General features: G+C 41.6%; 1 protein-coding gene across 1 annotated transcript; it reads right to left on the reverse strand.

Annotated features, from left to right (window-relative positions):
* Nucleotides 1-13,985: 13,985 nt before the first annotated feature.
* Nucleotides 13,986-17,572, reverse strand: LOC142465529 (putative G-protein coupled receptor 148). The gene is made up of 2 exons (XM_075569482.1): nucleotides 17,010-17,572; nucleotides 13,986-15,780 (listed from the first exon to the last, which is right to left on the reverse strand). Exon 2 carries the CDS (start codon nucleotides 15,656-15,658, stop codon nucleotides 14,624-14,626), a length of 1,035 nt encoding a protein of 344 aa, XP_075425597.1. The 5' UTR covers nucleotides 15,659-15,780; nucleotides 17,010-17,572; the 3' UTR covers nucleotides 13,986-14,623.
* Nucleotides 17,573-21,773: the final 4,201 nt, after the last annotated feature.

A 21,773-nucleotide genomic window follows, 5' to 3' on the forward strand; every position in this document is an offset into this window, starting at 1 on the left:
CGCCCGGAAATCCACAGGTCACCTTCTCCATCCCTCTTCGACGCTACCGCTTCTCCTCTACCGGGTATCCACAGGTCACCTCCTCCACTTTCCATCGATGCCGCTTCTGTCCATGGAACCCCCATCTCATCCTCCGTTGCACCCATCCCCCCAGATGTCCAGACGCCATGCACAAGAAGCAGCTCGTTGGACCGGATGCTGAATGGGATAAGTGTAGATCTCCCGGGAATTCTATTGTGCTGGCAAAGATAGATCTGCTTCTGGAGACCATGTTAAATGTGGAGCAACGGATGCTACAAATGGAGCAATGGATGGATCAACGGATGGAGAAGATAGAGGCTGACATTGCGGGCATACATTATTTGCTCAGTGCTAATGCCCCTTTTTCCCCGACGCCGGAGCAGGAGGGTGACATGGATGTGATGAATGGGACCTTCGACCCCCTTCCATCACCAAGCGCCCCCCCTCCACCAGAAGATGTAGTGTACATGTATGCCGTTGAAGAGGACATGACAACCCCGTCAAGACCACGCCAGGAGACAACACGGCGACCACGACCGGAGGAAAGCTTCCTCCCAGACATCCTACCATCGCCCGTCGCCACAAGCACACCCGCTCCCAAAAGACCTACACCCGCTCGCATCGAAACAGTGCCCGACATCACCCTGCGCGATCTGACAGCGGCGCTTAGGGAGAAGTATAGGGTGATGAGTGTGGGTGTACCCCACAAGTATGCCTTGATCATTTTTAAGCACCATGTTCCCTACACGTTGTACTGCGAGTGGGTGTTCAAAGTGAACTACGATGGGAATCGCGTAAAAAAGGCCCTTCCTGCCAATTTAAGGAAAAACATTGTGGAAGAATTGCGGCGCTTTTATACAGTTACAGATCCTGTAATGAAAGGCGTTAGAGACTGCATTAATGGCGTTTTGCGCCATGCAAGGAATCGGCCATGGCTGGACAATGTGGAGGACTGTCAGTGAGACCATAATGTGGTGCTGAACTGTATTGTACTGTACATGTTTTGCCCTACAGTACCTGCTGTACTTAAACAAAGGAGATGTTGTTGTGTGTTTTTTTTCACAGGACATGCACAACTCCAGTCCCTGAGGGCCGCAAACAGGCACGATTTTCAATGTTGCCCTGAAAACCTGCCCAGTTTGCTGCCGTCTAGGACTGAACTGGTGCAGGTCTGACTGACAGTGTTGCGCACCATCCCACTGTACTGTACTGTATACAGTACTGGGTTTCTTTAATAAAGGAGATGTTACTTAAAATGTCACTTTAACTCCCTGTGCCCCATGCACCAAAAATGTTTTGTGGCAGAAGAATTTAATAAAGGCTGCAGAATGTATTATTGTGTGTTGATGGTTAGAATTGCTGTGCACTTTAAATGTTTCAATATTGTAAATAAATGTTTTTGTACTGACTCCACCAATAAAAGACCATGTTGAATTGCCTCACATTGTTTCCATTTGCTCCTTTGCCAGTGTAACAAATGTACTGTAGAGGCTTGCTGCACTGTTTTTTAACTGGCTGGTCGCGCAATTGGTGTAGGAACTAGGTCAATTGGCGTGGGAACTTCTGTTCTAGGGCACCTAGAAATAAAATTCATTTTGTCCCTAGATGTTAGGAACCTCCTCACTTGACCCCAACAGGGTCCCAGCAGTAATGGCGGCGAGAAAGGGTCACGCCGGCGAGGAGGGTCCTACCATTGAGCGCAAATGGCAGAGAAAGCTTTGAACCGGCTAAGTCAGAATGAGCAGAAACCTGGAACCCAAAACTCCGGTTCTGTTCGACCTAGAGGGCTCATATTCGGTGACCATGTAGTCCTAGTTGCGGCAGGATTGCATGGCAAATTGTGACCCTCTCGTGGCAACAGAACGGAGTCAGGGTGATGTTAAAGTTCAGGTTTCTGCCATTGACTTGCATGGCAGAAAAAAAGCCACTTTGTTTTTTTGTTTCAATTTATTTTTATTGTTTTAGAGAGACATAACAAATATATTGTCCATACAACAAAGAGCATTAACAGTTCGTCATCTGAAATAAAATAATTGATATAACACGCGTCTCTCATGAGCTTAACAAAGGATAGAGAAGAACGTAGAAAAGAAGAAAAAGAAGGGTGGGAGGGGTGGAAGGGGGGGGTGGGGTAGGACGAGCCCATTTGTCTGGTATTTCTGTATTTATTTATATAAATGATATATATTTATATATATTTCCCTAGTTTCCTGGCCATATTTCCCAAATTTTGTGAAATTTGTCAGTTTTCTGGTTCAACTGTGCTGTGAGGAGCTCCATCATCTTTATTTCCCTTAGTCTCCGTAAGACAGTCTGCCTAGAAGGCGCATTCACCTTTTTCCAGGCAGCCGCAATAACACAGCGGGCAGCTGTCAGTACATGAAAAAGCCACTTTGTTAATGTGCTTTTAAACTGTCTTTTTGTATCTCCGGTTTCGGGGGTCTTGGAAGGCTGATATTTTGCCACTGTGGCAAGGGTCCTCCCGCATGAGGACCAGGTAAATTTCAACCCGCTCAGACCCACAGAACTGGTTATTTTACATTATATGTACAGTACTTACAGTATACTGTATACAGGATTTCTATATTTTTATTTTAAAGATATTAAAGAATGTACTGTATTGTATTAAAAACATGTGACTGTAAACCATAGTGACTGACAAATATTTTCACACCCTGATGAAATACTGTATTAGTGTACTCTCAATTCTCACAGTGCTGTGCACATCAGATTTACATTTCAAATTCGAGAGGGGATTTTTCAAAGCATTACCGTTCAAACAATAGGCCTCTAAGGGTTGGGGGAGGGGGATGGTGTGATTAGACGCAGGCGTGCTGAGTGTTTTTAGCTCGGCTATGGGCGGATTAAGAACACAATGGCAATACGCAGAAGATCAACGACCCAGTGGAGAGAGGGGGATGGTACTGTAGGCTAGGGTGACTCAGGCGATTGACGCTTGGCTAGGGAGGGATTAAAAACTCTGGAGGTGTGTGGCTGAAATAGTTAACAGCAGTGTCATTTCAAAAGGCAGTTCATCATAATAATTTGATGAATAAACCCCCAAAGACAACCCCCAAATACAGTACATAAAAAGCAAGTCACTTTAACTCCCTGTGCCCCATGCACCAAAAATGTTTTGTGGCAGAAGAATTTAATAAAGGCTGCAGAATGTATTATTGTGTGTTGATGGTTAGAATTGCTGTGCACTTTAAATGTTTCAATATTGTAAATAAATGTTTTTGTACTGACTCCACCAATAAAAGATCATGTTGAATTGCCTCACATTGTTTCCATTTGCTCCTTTGCCAGTGTAACAAATGTACTGTAGAGGCTTGCTGCACTGTTTTTTAAGTGGCTGGTCGCGCAATTGGCGTAGGAACTACGGCAATTGGCGTGGGAACTAGGTCAATTGGCGTGGGAACTTCTGTTCTAGGGCACCTAGAAATAAAATAAATTTTGCCCCTAGGTGTTAGGAACCTCCTCACTTGACCCCAACAGGGTCCCAGCAGTAATGGCGGCGAGAAAGGGTCACGCCGGCGAGGAGGGTCCTACCATTGAGCGCAAATGGCAAGAAAGCTTTGAACCGGCTAAGTCAGAATGAGCAGAAACCTGGAACCCACAACAAATTGCGACCCTCTCGTGGCAACAGAACGGAGTCAGGGTGATGTTAAAGTTCAGGTTTCTGCCATTGACTTGCATGGCAGAAAAAAAGCCACTTTGGTAATGTGCTTTTAAACTGTCTTTTGGTATCTCCGGTTCCGGGGGTCGTGCAAGGCTGATATTTTGCCACTGTGGCAAGGGTCCTCCCGCATGAGGACCAGGTAAATTTCAACCCGCTCAGACCCACAGAACGGGTTATTTTACATTATATTCGCGCAATTGGCATGGGAACTACTTAGGGCCGCGGTCAAGTTCACGGGCAATTGGCGTGGGAACTTCTGTTCTAGGGCACCTAGGAATAAAATTCTTTTTGCCCATAGATGTTAGGCACTGTATACCACTGTACAGTTTACTGTGGAAGACACATAATGAAACGATACTGAATATGTAGAATAAATGCATAGTTTTATTTATTCAGGGTTTATTACACAGTATACTGTACGGCCGGAAAACATCAGCATACAGTACAATATTATCCATCGAAATCCCCCCATTAGCCGTTTTCTTTTCTGAGGAAAAAAAAAGAAACGTTTTAATGTACAGTAATGGTCAGCCCCCTAAAGAAGTACCCAGCCAGCCCCACCAAAATAATACGGCAACAAGACAGTACTCACCATTGAATTTGCTGGCGCCGGTCCACTGCCAGTCCAGCTTTCTTCATCATCAACGTCGATAGTTGGCAGCGGGACTAGTCCACCTGTAGTCAGCAGGTGAGCCTGGAAATCGCTTAGGTACATGCAAGCTTCATCAAAACTGTACACCAAATCCAGCTCAGCCTCAGGCTCAGGGTTGTCACTGACAGTGGGACCGTCATTGGAAGCCGGTGCTGGTGCTGGTGCTGGTGCATTGCTTGGCAGCGACTGTCGCTTCTTAGTTGGTTTTAACACGACCCTTCGCCTTTTGCCGCCTCCATGATCATAGATACGGGAAAAATCCGGTGACACACACCAATACCCTCCAACAAATTGGGGCTCAATACGGTGAAAACAGGGGTCACTACATAACCTTTTCCTTACTGCACGCTTCCACGTATGAGGAGTTGGTGAAAATTTGTAAAAGTCATATTTTTCGATAAAATACTGATAAATTTGAGCAACTGTTGCCATCTTATCCTCTGTTGCATTAATCGTGGCCTATATCAAATACACGTAACTTCTGTCAGGTTTTTGGAAAGCAGGCTGCACTTGAACACTCATGGTGGGTCTCTGCAGAATAGTGTAACACAAACTGAAACTGGTCTTTGTCTTTCTTTAATATGAAAAGCCTAAATTGATACATTTTGGCAACTCTTCCTTCAGTCTCAAGGCCAAGGCCAAGGCCAAGTTACAATGGCACACTGTGGCACAGTATCTTTTTTAAACGAAACACCGGCAAGCCGACACATTACTGATTCGGCGCATTACAAGTCATGAATTTATGCCATCTGGCGGACACGCGAAGCATTGTAGCCTAGTAAATCCTGAACCATTATCAATTAACACATCAACCCCGCGTCAGCCGGGCATGCACCTGGCTGGGAAGGCAAAAGGAGCCCGGCATGCTCCAGGTGAACAGCGTGGCATTCCAGGAACATGCCAGGTAAAAGCCGGTGATTAGTTAGAATAAAAGCTGCCGCAGCAGTAGGTCTCCAGTCAAACAATGAAATAACATTAACATTTTTTTTTTAAATACCTTTTAGAGGTGACTTTTCTGTTTAAGTTCTCATCTTGTTATGCAGCAATGAACTGTCAAGCATAGAATCCACTGGATTTAATGTTCTCCTCTTCCCCTCTCCCCAAAAATGAAGTCCAGAGACTATTTGAAAAGGAGCCTGTCTGGTGCAGATTGCTACTTTATTAACCCACACCACAGATGATTAGCATACAGCAGATAAGTCAGCAGTTAAAGATTGTGCAAATTGGAAAAAATAAAGGCGCTTTAGAAATAGTCTATAATGGTATGGGTGGGACCCAAAATAACAAGTAACTGTGGTAATTTCTGCTGCTTAGGTGAATGGTAGTTGATTCTCAATTCCCTACAACAAATAGTGAAAAAACAGTGGCATACACCAGAGCACATTAAATAGTTTTGTAAATGAGAGCCGTAGTTCTCCAGAAGCAGATTGTGTGAAGGTTCCAAGAAAACAACAATATTTGCATGTAAAAATTTTAAAATGTATTTGATAAAAAAATATACCTATATTGAAAACACTTACCAAATATATAATTTGGTGTACCTAGACTTTGTTCAAGCTTGAAGACATTTATACACAATAACAACAATTAATAAAATAACATAACCTAAACTGTACCTCAAATCTCGGACAAAGCCACCCTCACTGATGTTATAAAAAAGAGACATTTGATTCCCAGTATAGCCTTAATTGCTCGAGAAGGGATATGTTTAGTGTAATATCAGCATAAAAACATAGAATAGTGTATTCATAATTCGATGTATTGTATTCATAAATTGCAATTGATATTACACTTGAAACCCCAAGAGACAAATATAATCTCCTTTTAGCTCAATTACGAGTAGTGTCCACTCTTCCTTGTTTAAAGAGATAGGATACAGATTTTCTTTTCCTTAGAGTGGGTTGACTCTTGATGAGCAAATATGATGTTTCAATTTTGTAGGACTAGTTGTACCACTCTTTGATAAAGTGCCTTGTGCGTGAAACATGTCAGAGTTTTTGTCAGGACTTTGTCCCTATGTGCTTTTAACCCAATAAATCCTTGAAAGTAATTCCTGTGTTCCATGTTGCATTGGTGAGGCTGTGCTCCAGTTTCTGTTTGGATTCTGCTTGCTGTTTACTTACCTGGAGGCACTCCATTCGGGAGACGCGGCAAAGGTCTGCATATGAAACACAAAGGGGGGTTTTGAGACTGTACTACCCAAGTGATTCTAAACCACACTAAATGTGATGAGAGGGGTGCTGAGGAATGAATCAGAACAGAACACATAAAGAGAAAGAATCCTCTAGCAAGCACTCTTCCTCCACTAAATTTGAAAATAATAAATTGTTTATTTCATGAATGAGAGGAAAAAAGGAAGTAAAACCTTATAGGTGCTGAGTAGTGCTACCATTAAACTGTATCTAAGTTCATCTGTACAGGAGCAGGTATACCTGCTATCATTATATACAGCCAAGTATCAGTAAAGATATACTGTGTTTATGGTAGCTCCTAGAGAGTAACACACATACCCCTCCACATAAACCGGCAAGCACTCACCCTTCAATGTAATGAAAAGGGGGTACTGAGTAGAACTAGGTGACATACTGGCACCATGCACTGAACCCCAGATATGCACAGCCCTATGGTTGTGGGTATGAACCCACTAAGTATTTATAGGCTCAAAATGCCCACAAACGCCTAAACCAAAACCTCCACTAGGTGAATACATATAGTGGGGGATTATGGGGTTAAGGGCAGGAGACAGCCAAAGGAGCCTGATAGGAGGGAAAACAAAAGGGCACAAGGGCAGGAGGGTGGAAGGAGATATAACACCCCCCCCCCACTAACTTGCAACATGAGGGGCTCACTGCAAGGAAAACATAAACCGCAATGTGGTGAAAGAGCCACACCAACGTTGGTTAGCACTGTCTCACGCTGGGTGCCCAGGAAGTAACTGAACCTGCTGTGGTTGCCAAATAGCTAAATCCTAGCTAGTGGATGCCTCCTGGGGCCCACAACTTAGTTTAGCTAGCCCTAAATGCCATTCATGGTAATAACACTATGTGAAATCTAGGAACCAAAAACTCAGAAACCGCAGTCTACGCTGCTTACCTATGACGTCACCCGTGTTGCGTCATCAACACCCGACGCGCATTTCGTCTCCGTGGAGACTTCGTCTGGGAGAGAGGAGAGGGAACCCGGAAGCAGCGTGCGTGTCAGCGTGGACGTCCAACCAGTGAAAGGGGAAGTGACGTCGATCGAGGCCGCGAATGCAGGGAGCAGCTGCAGTGAGGTCGCGACGAACTACAGCCTGTGTTGCCCTGTCTATCCAAACGCCTGATATATGCTGATACTATGTAAGCCTCCATTTTACTTATGTGCTGATAAATTTGTTTATTGTCTGCACTATTGGTTCTCTTCTTCTGTTTGAGCTCCTGAAGGTTCCTGTGTACTACCCCTGGAAGAACATAACACTGTGTGGGATTTTGCTTTCTATTCTGCTCCACTTGTGAGTAGAATACTTACAAATCACTTAATTTTTATCACCTTTTATTGTCAAATTGCACTATGTTATTTTTCTTTATTTCATGGCACCTATCTGGCTCCCCTACTGTTTGAGAAAATTGTCTGCCAAGCTTAGGAAACAAGCTTTTTAAGGGTAGTAGCAAGATTTGTTTTGCTTATACAGTACTTCACTGTGTTTTTCACCCTTTTATAGTATACTTGTAGATTTCATTTTGTATTCACATTAATTTACTACACACTTTACGAAATGTGTTTTAGCGCCATCCAGTGTTTTGTTTTTATATTGTATATAATGATAGCAGGTATACCTGCTCCTGTACAGATGAACTTAGATACAGTTTAATGGTAGCACTACTCTGCACCTATTAGGTTTTACTTCCTTTTTTCCTCTCATTCATGAAATAAACAATTTATTATTTTCAAATTTAGTGGAGGAAGAGTGCTTGCTACAGGATTCTTTCTCTTTATGTGTCAAGGTCTGCATATACCTACTCTGACGCCTCCCTCCGGCACCTGTGGAGTGAGCCTGCATGCTCAATGGAGGGCTGCACGGCTTGTGAACAACCTGACGTTCATAGAGGGAGTGCATTTACATCCACTTTGCGGTTAGGAGCCCTGCACGACTGGGGATTACACCTTTCCTTGGAGTGATGGATGACTGCACGGTGATCCCCTACCCTGCTACTGCCATGGCATTTGGCCCTGGGATCCTCTGAGTGAAGTTTTCTTGCTGACGCAAGATTTTGGATTCTTGGAAGCTGTCAGAGACTTACCTGTCGTCCTTGAGTAGTAAACTATAACAGTCTTGTGCTGAACGAGATCAACCAGTTGTTAGTTAAGCCACATTATATCTATTTCTATAGAGACATTGCTTTATATGTATACACGCATATCCTATGGCCTGCTCTCCTATCTTGAGATACAGGTGAAGACCACATTTAGATCTATTTATCTGTTCTACAGCGCCTCCAGTGATACACCTTTTTAGTTTTTTGGAACACCGGATTAATGTGCTTTGTATAGTTAATTTCCTTCTATGGTTATGCCCACTGAAGCATCAGAGTCCAAATGACAGTAATCAGAGGTTACAAAAATATTAAAACTAGAAATGCCGGTACTTCAATTGATCATACAGTGCCACAACAGGACAAACACCTAATCCGCAGCTACACCTATTAAATTGGTTGGCTTGTTGTTGCAAAACTCAGAGTTAGGATCCAGGGCAGGAAGGAGGCTTCGTGAATACATCATCCAGCCTGCTACCAGTAGTTACTGTTGTGTTCTGCGGTCTCAAGCTGAGGTGCCTAAAGACTCATCTTTATACAAACCTGCTGTCTTTTATCTTACTTTTTGTAAGTAGGTCATCCACAAGAGCCAAGTTTTTCTAGTTTGATCCACACTTATAATATGTACTACACTATGATTATTTATGTGTTTTTTTCTGGGTGTTCCTGATGACATCGCTCCCTTCCTGCCCTGGATCCTAACTGTTGTAAGGGAATCAGTGCATATTCCCTGGAAGGTTGAGAATTTTTCAGATTCACCAAACTTTTATATTTATATTATTTTTGATCACTGTCACTGCTGTCATAGCGCCGTTCCAAGTCACTGGGTTTCGCAAAACTCAGAGTGACTTGTATCATGCACACGAAAGTCATGTTGTTGAGGCTGTTTTTTTCCCCCTCCCAACTGGATACCTAGACGATGGGGCAGGTGCCCGCGTGTGTGTGTGTGACTGTCCGTTAGCAATAAACCATTGAATAGATGTTTAAAAAATAAAATGTAAACGGGAGCCACACTCTCACCGCGTTATAGGCGGATCCGCGTTGTAGCGGATCGCGCTACAACGGAGTTGAGCTGTTTATGCAAACATGCTGAGTTTGGTATTGTGAGTTACCCTCTTGGCTGTGCTTTAGCTACTTTTTTCTTATTGAACTGTATAATGGGCTATGGGGTTTAGCACTTTGTTTTTTAGTACCCAACTTACATATCGATGTTACTGTTTTTGACTACTTTAGTGCATTTTCTATGTTTTTGTGGCCACATTGCCCCGCTTGCTGATTGCGTGTTCCTGACACACCTAAATAAATCTCTAAACCATAGGTAGTAAATTCAAACCGCGCTCTTGCTTCCTAACAGGATCTTGAAGTAGATCAACTCTTCCCTTTTGCAGCTGATGTGATGTGAAGGCACCCCTCCTCCACCGATTCCATCGTAGGATGGCTCCAAACATCAGGTGTCAATGAAAAATGAAACACAAGTGCGCACCAAAGGTCAAGATTTAATAAAACAATGTGATAAATAACAAGTAAAAACTTACATATAAGGATATATACGTCCAGTAGAGCAGTGCAGGGGCAACAGTCCTGGTGGTGTCCTAGGCGCAGGGGGATGGTGCTGAGGCTTACTGGTCAGTCCCGCATGCTGGGGCTGGCTGGCTCGGCACCACGTTGTTGTTACTTCCGGGTTGCGGCTTCTCGCAGGACCCGTGTATATTAGCCCACCACAATCGCCGGTTCTCCTGTAGAAACTCACTCCGGCTAACCGAAAGAGTCTCTAACTGATTGTAAAGGTGCTGGGGCTTGTTCCACCAATGGGCTGAATACCGATAGCACTGTGTGGACTGACTTATATATCCTTATATGTAAGTTTTTACTTGTTATTTATCACATTGTTTTATTAAATCTTGACCTTTGGTGCGCTCTTGTGTTTCATTTTTCAAATCTCTTAACCACCCCAGTAAATCCTATTTACCCCAAAACATCTATTCTTTTAGATTAAAATCTGTTGTGTATTACAGACTAGAGATACTGTAGCTATCCTGCAAATGTAGCTATCCCAGAACTACACAGCAATTTCTACACAATCTACTATATATGCACTATACGTAGTGGATCATGACAATATTACTGGTTATCTCAGTGAATATATCATGCTGCATGATCTAAGAAAAAAAAGATAAAATCAATACTGATACCTAATGCACCATCAGGCCCCTATAGTTCATACTCCTTGAAAAAGTGCCATAGGAGATGTCATGGTAACTTGTGATAGGATATAATATACACCAAATATCTGGGTTGAATTGAACACGACTTAGATATAATAAAGATAGTTTATTCCTTAGATAGGTGAACACACACGATGATACAAATAACAGACAAGATACAGCACTTACTTAGGGATTGGACAAAGCAATCAGGTAAAGGATTGGCAATTCATTCAGAAATACAGGATACAAATGAAGACATCACAAAAGACACTTGGTATAGGGCTTACACTAATTTATATGGAGTTTCAGCCCCTGGGTGCGTGAAACTCGACCAGACTTGTTTCTGGTCAGGAAACCCTTTTGTCTGTAAGTGTGAATTATGGCACTTACAGACCACTCAGCTCTGCGTTTCTCTGCCCTATTGTACACAATCAGAGTGGTCAAGTCTTTGATCAGGGGGGCTGTTGTAGACAAAGGGTTGCCTTCCTGAACATTAACATAAAGCAGAGCCAGTAACTTTCCCGGGCTTTTATACCAGCCTTGCAAAAAAGTATATTCTTTAATATCTACACATATTAAAATAATCAGTTCTGTGGGTTTGAGCGGGCTGAAATTTGCCAGGTCCTCATGCCGGAGAACCCTTGCCATAGTGGCCAAATATCAGCCTTCCACGACCCACAGAACTGGAGATACAAAAAAACAAGTTAAAATCCCCTATTAACTTTAATGCAGGATTCTCTGCTATAAGCTAAAAGAAATCTCTGCTTTTCACTCTTCCATTGAAATCAATGGGCTCCGCCGCTATAGGCTTTCAATGGAGCAACTCCGCCATTAAGTCAATGGGGAAATCACAATTTTCACATTTGCCCATACTACGTCTGGTTAATCGGAGAGGGCTGGAAATGGCCATGCAGTCATGATGGAGCAGTGACTACATACGACCAAAATCCCAGCCATCTGGTACTCACAGAACCGGAGATATAGGTTTACACTTTATACAAATTTTGACTTAGCCGTTTCAAAGCCACACGGCTTTCTTTCATTAGAATCAATAGGGCCGGCGCGGCCATAGGATTCAATGGGACATCCGCTACCATTGAAGTCAATGGTAAACACACACTTTTTAACAGTTAACCCTACCCCGTCCGGTTGAGGGGAGAGGGCTGGAAATTGCCATGTAGTCATGCCGGAGCAGTGTCTACATCCTTGCCAAATCCCAACGCTCTGGTACTCCACGGAACCGGAGTTCTGGGTTTTCAGTTTACCTTGTTTCACATTTAGTGTTTGAAAGCCACGTGGCTTCCCCCTTCATTACGGTCAATGGTAGGACCCTCCTGACTGGCGCGTCCCTTTCTCGTCGCCATTAATTGTCGGACCCTGTTGGGGTCAAGTGAGGGGGTTCCTAACATCTAGGGGCAAAAGGAATTTTTTTTCTAGGTGCCCTAGAACAAACGTTCCCACACCAATTGGCCGTGAACTTGACCGAGGCCCTAGTTCCCATGCCAATTGCGCGATCAAAGCTCTTTTTAACAATGTTTCCGCTCTTGCGGTTTTGCGGTCTGCCTGGCTGCCAGCTCGTCTCCGGAGGTCGGCTTCCAGGAATCCCCATTGAACTGCATTACTCCATTCACTTTCAATGGGGAACCGCCGCTTCTCCTCTCGAGCGCCACCTGCAGGTCTTCTACGATATCAGGCCCAAATCTCCGGAATCTCCATAGGGTTCCATGGGCTGTAATGGCGACCTATGGAGAGACTGCAAAATGGAGCCTGCAAAAGCAGGAAAAGGGATAAAGGGCCATAAACACAAAATTAACATTAACCCTTTCCCTCCCGCGTAGGTCCCATTGTAAGTGTTGGTGCAGACACTGGAACGGGAAAAATACATATTCACAGGGGGACACACAGTTGGTGCAGAAGCAGGGGCATAACTACAGTACTGGACATCATTCCAGTTAACCCTTCGCCTCCCAGGTAAGAGCAGGGGGTGGACAAATGGGGTGTAACCCCTTTAATACCGGGCCAAACCCCCTCTCCCATGACAGGGGATATGAAACACGTTGGAGGAGGTTATGTTTCTGTTTTTTGTTTATGTTTTTTTATGTAGTTCAATAAATTGATTTTAGTTCATTTTGCTGGTGAGTTTCCGATTTTTCCTCGGAGCATCAGTGCCTTTGATCTACGTACCTCTTCATTTGCAAATTGGATCAAACGGACGCCATTGGGGATCATGGAGGCTTCTCTGGAGCAGTTGATTCTGATACAAACATATCAGCTGGAGGAACAGGATGGTGCACAATCGTGAGTAGCGTTACTGCACACCAGTTGCATTCTGACACGGGGCTATGAACTGAGGCAGATATTCCGGGGAGGTTTCTCTCAGCCCATACAGGTACCTTTCTACCTTGCCCATTATCTGTGTCTTTCCTGCCCTCCACTTTACTACAAGCTGCATTATTGCAGATTTTGCCTCCATGAACCTCTTATTTTTTCTGGGTTTTTTTGCAATATTTCCTATATTTTACTGCCCTCCTAGAGCTTTTATTGGTTTTGTTTCTGTTTCCTTATAGTTCATACTAAAAGTAGCCATAACACATAGTCCTTTCAAGATCTGACATATTAATTATATGTCCTACTGCTCTATAACATGTAGAGTACTAACCATCAGAAACATCGTTCTCAGAGGATGGTTGGCTCTGTCTGTGTGAAGGAGTTAGTAGTGCGGTCAGCATATGCAAGTGTTAGTGATCCAGTATTGTGGTGGTTCTTTTTTCCTAGCAAGGAAGACTGCTTGAAATGTGTCGCTTTGTAAATTGCAGTGTATTTAGTTTCCACGTTTGGAAGAACAAACGCAGGAGAATATACCCTGCACCACTGTTCCCTGATTATTTTAACTTTATAGCAAAAGCTTACACAAAAGGGCAATGATAAAGCATTCCTCGAAAAAGCTTCAACAAATGCAATGACAAACTTTCACTAGTCAATACCAATGGGATCAAGGTTTGGCAGCAAACACAGAGGTATAGGATTAGGAGAAAGAGGAAAAGGGTAGAGCCGTTTGTTGTATATATGTATATCTTTATTTATATATCACCATCAATGTACAGTACATCGCGCTTCACAGCTTTGTTCTGATTTCTAATTAATAGTATCTCAAAGGAGGTGTTGTAAAGCAGATTTTTGAAGTGAAACTTCTTTGCTGGCACCTAACATAAACCAAAATCTCATAGGCGTAAAAGTGCTTGATGGAGACAAAAATCCGTTACTGCCAGGCGTGTGCATGATCGTGTGCGCGCGTGTATGTTTGTGAGCACTCCTGCACCCCTGCTGGCTAAAAGAAGAGGCTGGTGCCACCTGCGCACAATGGGCTGGCACAGCCTGCACATCGGAAGATGAGCCAGCGCCGCCAGCACATGCGCATTAGCAGGAGCCGCCTGTTCATGCACAGAAGCAGCCGAAACCGCCTGCACCCGCTCATGAGCTTCACTCATGAGCTTGTGCATGCGCATAACAAATGAAGAGTCGGGTGTGGGAGGAAAGAGCACAAACCCAAGGAGGTACTGGGATCAGCGATACACACACACACTTTGATTTTAAAGTATTATCACAATCGTAAAAATCAACACACAATTTCACTTACAAAAAACAAAGAATTTTCACTTAACATGTGTGTGCGCGGCACACCCCCTTTTTATTTTTTTCACATTTTACTTTTCAGAAGGGTCAATAACAAGAAAAGGTTTCAATTTCTCATTAAAATTACATGGAATTATCAATTACATAAATCCATCCCTAGGCAACTCACTCGATTTCGGGAAAACCAGTGTTTGAGTGTGGTTGATATTTCCCGGTATCTTAGACCATATAGTAAAGGCGATAGTGCTCTCGGCAACATCATAATCACACCATTATTGGAAGCTGACATCCACATTCTTGCTTCCATCCCGATTACACTGTTTTTAAACATCATGATTTCTGCGGTAAGAAAAACAGCAGGTATGATATACAAACAAAGCAGAATAGAGTGGGTTAGTAATGTAACTTTGGCTCTGGAAAATCGGCTCACCCAAATTCCTGATTGCTTTGTCATATTATATAACTTTATGTAAAAATACATAATCATAACAGAACACAGCACCAAAAAAAATAATGCAACAGTGCAAACTACTGTGACTAAATTATTTCGCTTCACATCAGGTCCATAATACAACATAAGACAAACGTTTTGCTTCTGTAGAGAATTTCCATCCAATGTTTCAGTCAATAAAAAAGCAGAAAAAGGGAAGAAGGATGAAACAAGCCAAATTGCCAACAACATTTTCTTTGTCCTTGGCAAAGATAGAAAGGAATAATAACGAAGAGGGAAACAAATAGCTATATAAGTGTCAATTACCATTACAGTAAAGGTCAAAACACAGCTAAAATAGGCTGCAAATGTAAACACGATCATTATAAAACATAGAAGTCTATGAAGGTACCAACGGAAGACATTACATGTAGAGATTACAGTGTTAAACAAAAGAAAGATGAGGTCCGAGATCATCACATTTGCCAGAAGAAGGTATCTTGTTTCTTTCCTTAGCTTGTCCTTCATTAAAATGGCCAATATAATTAGTGGATTCATTAGCAATGTGACAACACTGCATACAGCGGAAGGAATTAAAAACATCCAAAGTGCTGAGGGAGATTGTGCAACACAATCCATATCTCCTTTTATTGTGTCATTGTCTGTAGTTTCATTTGATGTGGTAAATGGCAACCCATTGGGGTACTGTGAGGTGCAGTTCATGTAATCCACAAGCATCATTGTACAGTATCATCTCTTAGAATATTCAATTCCTAAACCATGTTGTATGTAGAAAGAGTATTGACAGCATGTCGAGAGCATGCATTATCACGGACATTGCTTCATGCAGGAAAGACTTCAAGCTATAGAAATAAAATATCACAATTATAAACAGAAAATATTATATATGGTGAAAAATAGTAATCCTAAGCACGGTAGTTCCAAATAAAAAATAAATAAAACGAAAGACATTTTTTTTTACATTGAAAGGCAGAAATTTATAGCAGAAATGTACCATTTGTCCAACTTAGTCAATCTTTTTTTCTGCACTCTAAAACATTTAATCATACTGTACAGTACAGTACTTGATTTGGGGCTTTTAACCTGTTTCCTAAATCCATAGGTTTCTAATATCAAAACATTTAGAAGTAATGAGAACATATGTAGAAGTAATAACAAATATTAAAGTCCTGGAACATTTGGGTAACAGTGATCATGACATGGTCTCATTTGAAATAAATTATTAAAAAACAGATTACTTGGGTTCAACAAAGACCTTAAACTTTAGAAAGGCAGATTTTAATAAACTGAGGTCTAATGTACAAGTAATGCACTGGGGTGATGTTTTTTTCAGGGAAACGTAGAAGATAAATGGTCAGTCTTTAAAGCATTGTTAGAAAATCACACTTATCAGTGTATACCCTTGGGTAATAAGTATAAAAGAAAGAAGTCAAAACCAATGTGGCTAAATAAACAGGTAGGGAGGAAATGGACAAGAAGAGGAAGGTGTTTAGATGCTTAAAGTCAGAAGGGATGGAGACATCATATCAGAATTATAAGGAATGTAACAAAAATTGCAAAAGGGCAATCAAATTAGCAAAAATGTATAATGAAAAAAGGATTGCAATAGAAAGTAAGATCAACCCTAAAAAGTTCCTTAAGTACCTGAATAAACAAAAAAACGAGAAAAGAAAATATAGGACCCTTTCAGTGTGAGATGGCCAAGCAGATTATTGGAGATAAGGAAAATGCAGAGGTATTAAATAAATACTTTGCCTCTGTGTTTACCAGGGAGGAATCAAGTTCAATAGTAGTGCCGCAGGAGGAAGCCACAACCTCCATATTAATGAACAATTGGTTAACTGAGGAAGAAGTTCATAAGCGGCTTGAAAAAATGAAAGTAAATAAGGAACCTGGCCCGATGGCATACATCTAAGAGTTCTCAAGGAGTTAAGTTTATTAATAGCCAAACCATTACATTTAATATTCAAAGACTCCATTTCCACAGGCTCAATACCACAAGATTGGTATAAAGCAGATGTTACGCCTATATTTAAGAAGGGAGCTAGATCACAATCGGAGAATTACAGACCTGTAAGCCTGACTTCAATAGTGGGGAAACTACTTGAAGGTTTAATACGGGATAATATCCAGGAATGCCTAATGGAAGACAAAATTATTAGTAATAGTCAGTATGGATTTATGAAGGATAGATCATGCCAAACTAACCTTATTTGTCTCTTTGAGGAGGTAAGTAGGAATTTAGACCAGGGTAATGCAGTTGATGTGGTCTACTTAGATTTTGCAAAGGCTTTTGATACAGTTCCACACAAGAGGTTGGTGTACACAATAAAGAAAATTGGACTGAGTAATAATATATGCACCTGGATTGAAAACTGGTTGAAGGATAGACAACAGAGGATTGTCATAAATGGAACTTTTTCAGGTTGGGCTAAAGTCATGAATGGAGTACCTCGGGGATCAGTACTGGGACTCCTGCTTTTTAACTTGTTTATTAATGACCTTGAGGTTGGCATCAACAGCAAAGTCTCCGTCTTTGCTGATGATACTAAATTGTGTAAGGTGGTAGAATCAGAGCAGGATGTAATTTCTCTCCAGAAGGATTTGGAGAGACTGGAAACTTCACCAGGTAAATGACAGATGAGGTTTAATACAGATAAATGCATAACCCTACATTTGGGATGCAAGAATAAAAAGGCGACCTACAAATTAAATTATGATAAATTGGGAGAATCCTTGATGGAGAAGGATTTAAGAGTGATTGCAGACAGCAGGCTTAGCAATAGTGCCCAAAGTCAAGCAGTAGCTGCAATGGCAAACAAGATCTTATCTTGCATTTAACGGGCAATGGATGTAAGGGAAGTAAACATAATTATGCCCCTTTATAAAGCATTAGTAAGACCACACCTTGAATATGGAGTACAATTTTGAGCACCACTCCTTAGAAAAGACATTCTGTAACTAGAAAGAGTTGGCACTTCAGATCAGCAATTTCTGACTCTAAAGAGACCACATGCTCACACTTCCCACACCGGTATGTTCCTTGGAACAGCTGCTCCAAGTGCACATACATGTGGCAAGATGTGCATTGAGTGGCATTTTCAATCCTGCTCATTCTAGCAACTATGAGGGTTATAAGTACTAACAGTAAACTGTACTTCAATATACTATACCCTGTTTAACCGCTTCCTTGTTCAAACTGCTTCTGTTTCTAACTGCACACACTTTAAAAAAATAGCACTTCAAATCAACCACACAGATCAGTCAGTACACGCAAGCCAAGTAAGCAAGTAAGTATAGATATAGGATTAAGTATCTTAAATCTATATTCAGCGTAGGTAGAACTTCATGGACGTATGCCTTTTTTCAACCTCATCTACTATGTAACTATGTAACTATTGCTCTTCTAGAAACATTATGAATTACTTGTTGTCTGTGGCCCTAGCACCTCTGCCGGGAGGCTGATCTACTACCTTTTCAGTAGGGAACATTTTATCTTCTTTTTTTCCCTCAACCTCCCTTCATATGCAGAGGGAACTACATATTTATGATGCTATTAAGTTAGTCGTATTCAGACATGGTGTCACTGTATCATTAGAAAGTTTTCCATATTGTGTTTTTTAGACAGGCACATACACAAGTACAAAATAAATCATTGCAGTGTGGATCAATAATTCAGCTCAGTATAAGAATTGGAGCTGGATCTGCTTCCTCTCCCCAGTCATGGCAAAACATTTTGTTTGCTATGGCTTAGGGCAGAGGTGCTCAACTCCTGTCCTCAAAACCCCTCAACCAGTCAGGTTTTCAGGATATCCCTGCTTCAGCACATGGGGCTCAATCAGTGGCTCAGTTGAACAAACTTTGTTGTGCTACATCTGTAGGACTTCATGTTTTTTATATATTGCCCCAATTCAGAACAGAATCCAGTGAGGTCAAGCAGTTCTGATACTGTATGCACAACACCTGCTGGCCTCTTCTCCAGACTTATGCAGTGGACCAAATGATCAATACATGTCCTTATTAAAGACATGTCAACTCTCACTCATTTTCTTTGCTTTACAGATTAAAAGCAAGTGTTGTCTGATTTTTATCATCCGCGGTCTCATAGACCTAAGTGGAGTATACAAAGAATTACTTTTCCATTAAAATGCCAATCATTCCCAAATTTCACTGATTTCAGTCCTTTGATGTCGATATATATAAGTTTTTAAGTAATTTAAAAGCCCCAATTTGTTTCAAAATAAGGAGTTGCACCTTTCTTCTAAAGAAACAGGTACTGTACATTTAAACAACATCTCTATAAAATATAAAGCACTGCAACGCACATCACTTTGATGATATTTTATTCATATACTATAGTCAAATTTAGGCCTAAATTAATAACTTTAAAAAGTGCAACAAAAAATTCCTGCAAAACAAACATAATTTGAGAGACCCAGCAAAAAATAATGTTATATCAATATTGAAAAAATAGAAATGATTTTATAGAAAATTAATATTAAAAAGGAAAAGCAAAAAAAGTTCTAATATAAAAAATACTTTATGAGCAATTCAAGAGAGAACTTAAACTCTCTTTGCATTGAAAAATTAAAAGCAGTTGCTTATATTGTTATCCCACAATGAGCAGCCACTTTAACTTTTTACATAGTTACAGAACATGCAGTAGTTACATAGTTACAGAACATGCAGTAGTTACATGGTTACAGAACATGCAGTAGTTACATAGTTACAGAACATGCAGTAGTTACATAGTTACAGAACATGCAGTAGTTACATAGTTACAGAACATGCAATAGTTACACAGTTACAGAACATGAGGGAGTTACATGGTTACAGCACATGCTGTAGTTACAGAACATACAGTAGTTACATAGTTACAGAACATACAGTAGTTACATAGTTACAGAACATGCAGTAGTTACATAGTTACAGAACAAACAGCAATAATTTAGTTACAGAACATGCAGTAGTTACAATGTAGATGAGGTTGAAAAAAGATATACGTCCATCAAATTCAATCTGACTCCAATATTGGCAATCAGATTACTCCCTGGATCAACATCCTACATCCTACCCATGTTTACTTATTTGAAGGAGTGCAGATCCATGTCTGAAAAGAGAAACAATAACACAAATAGCGCAATACGTTCTGATGGTGGTAGTAATTGTTGATAAGAAAGGGGAATTTTTTTCACATTTCCCCAATATACTGAATAAAGACATATCAGAGACACATACTGTAAGAGATGTGTGCAGAGGTATGCTAATTGAGACCGTTTAGGGTGAAATTAAAATAAGGCTTTTTGCCAGTTCCTTTAAACAACATAGCGAACAAAAATATACATGAAACAACAAACACCTATCCCTGTGTAAGGGCTAACTCACTCCTCCAGACCCTGTCTGTATGACTGGGGGGGAAAGCCCTTACCAGTATACCACCCCCATAGTCTCAGTGGTACCTTAAAGCAGGTGGCCCTTCAGGTCAGTGGTGTGCAGTTATCTTGGTGTGTTTGAGGGTCCAGCCACTGGCAGGTTCCTGGGTCCTCTGTGTCCAGGAAAAGAAGTCTGGTCCCCTTCTGTCTTCCTTTCAATACACAATCCTCCGGTGCACTCAAGACCTCTTCCTTATGTCAGCACCCTTTTGTGCTGAGGAAAATCTCCCTTTTTCCAAGTTACTAATATCTCCTCAAGAAGGTGCTTGAAATCAGCAGTCATCAGTTGCTCGAGGAGGACTTTTTCCAAAACAGTCTTTTCCCCTGCGCTGTGCAATCCTTTCTTTCCTGAGTTTAGGGTGACCACCTGCATCGGGTTCTGTAGCCATATTCACTGTGATTCAAGCTGGGCGGAGTTTTCATCCATACCAATTGACTCCAGTGTGTAACAGGGGACTTATCCCTGTTCACAAATGTGCCTCTAATCCAGCAGTGTGGTGGTTAACTGCTGGTAGCAAATTAACTAACACCACCTGCCTGATTACAGGTGGTAGAAAAAGCCTGCCTTTGAGACAGGAAGTGACTCTCCTTAGCTCTGACTGAGAGCTGAACTTTAGAGACAGAGGAGTGTTCTTGAGTCTCCCAGGAGAGACTGACCAAGAGAACACACATCTCTGGAGCTGACCGGTCTTGAGCTCTGCACAGCATAGCTGATTGCAAGACACCAAATAAGACTTCTAAACCTGGATGCTGATTTTCTGTGCACACACGGGTGCGGTTCCAGGAGAGCAGAGAAGCTTACTCTACAGCAGCTAACAGATAAGACTTTCATTATTAAGAGACTGCTTATATCTGCTTATGTCATGCTATATGTTTTGGGGCTGCGAGACATGCTTTACTAAGGGAGATGTGAATTAATTGTATAGGATTTCACTAGAAATACTCCCAAGTGAATAGAAGCTTTGTTCCCCCCCCATCCCCCTTCCCTGTGTTTGGATGATTTCCTGATGAACAGGAAAAGGCACAAGAAAAGCCTTATTATAATTTCACCTTATAAACGTCTCCAATTGTGTACCTCTGTGAACGTCCGTCTACACCGTGGCATCTCAGTTTGGTAGTTACCTAGTGTTTTACCTGTAGAGGTGTGAACACTGAAACAGTTCAGGCTCAATCTAGCCAAATATTGCATCTTTCTAGTGGCTATTTCAATTGTAAGGACTCTGGCTTGGGCCATGGGGCAACAGTAGCAGAACTGTATTAGTATTGTGTTTCTCAGTCATAATTCAGTTCCTCTTTCCTGAATTGTGTGGAAAGACAATCGTAGTACTGAGATGGCATTGCAGGTGCACTTATAGCAACACACAGATTGCTTGGTTGTGATGTAAGACCTGTATCTGGATGGA

Source organism: Ascaphus truei, chromosome 14, assembly GCF_040206685.1.
Source record: "Ascaphus truei isolate aAscTru1 chromosome 14, aAscTru1.hap1, whole genome shotgun sequence".
Taxonomy (NCBI): Eukaryota; Metazoa; Chordata; class Amphibia; order Anura; family Ascaphidae; genus Ascaphus; species Ascaphus truei.

What these genes read in the sequence shown, in the direction of transcription:
- LOC142465529 (XM_075569482.1), bottom strand. Translation starts at nt 15,658, where the DNA reads ATGATGCTTGTGGATTACATGAACTGCACCTCACAGTACCCCAATGGG.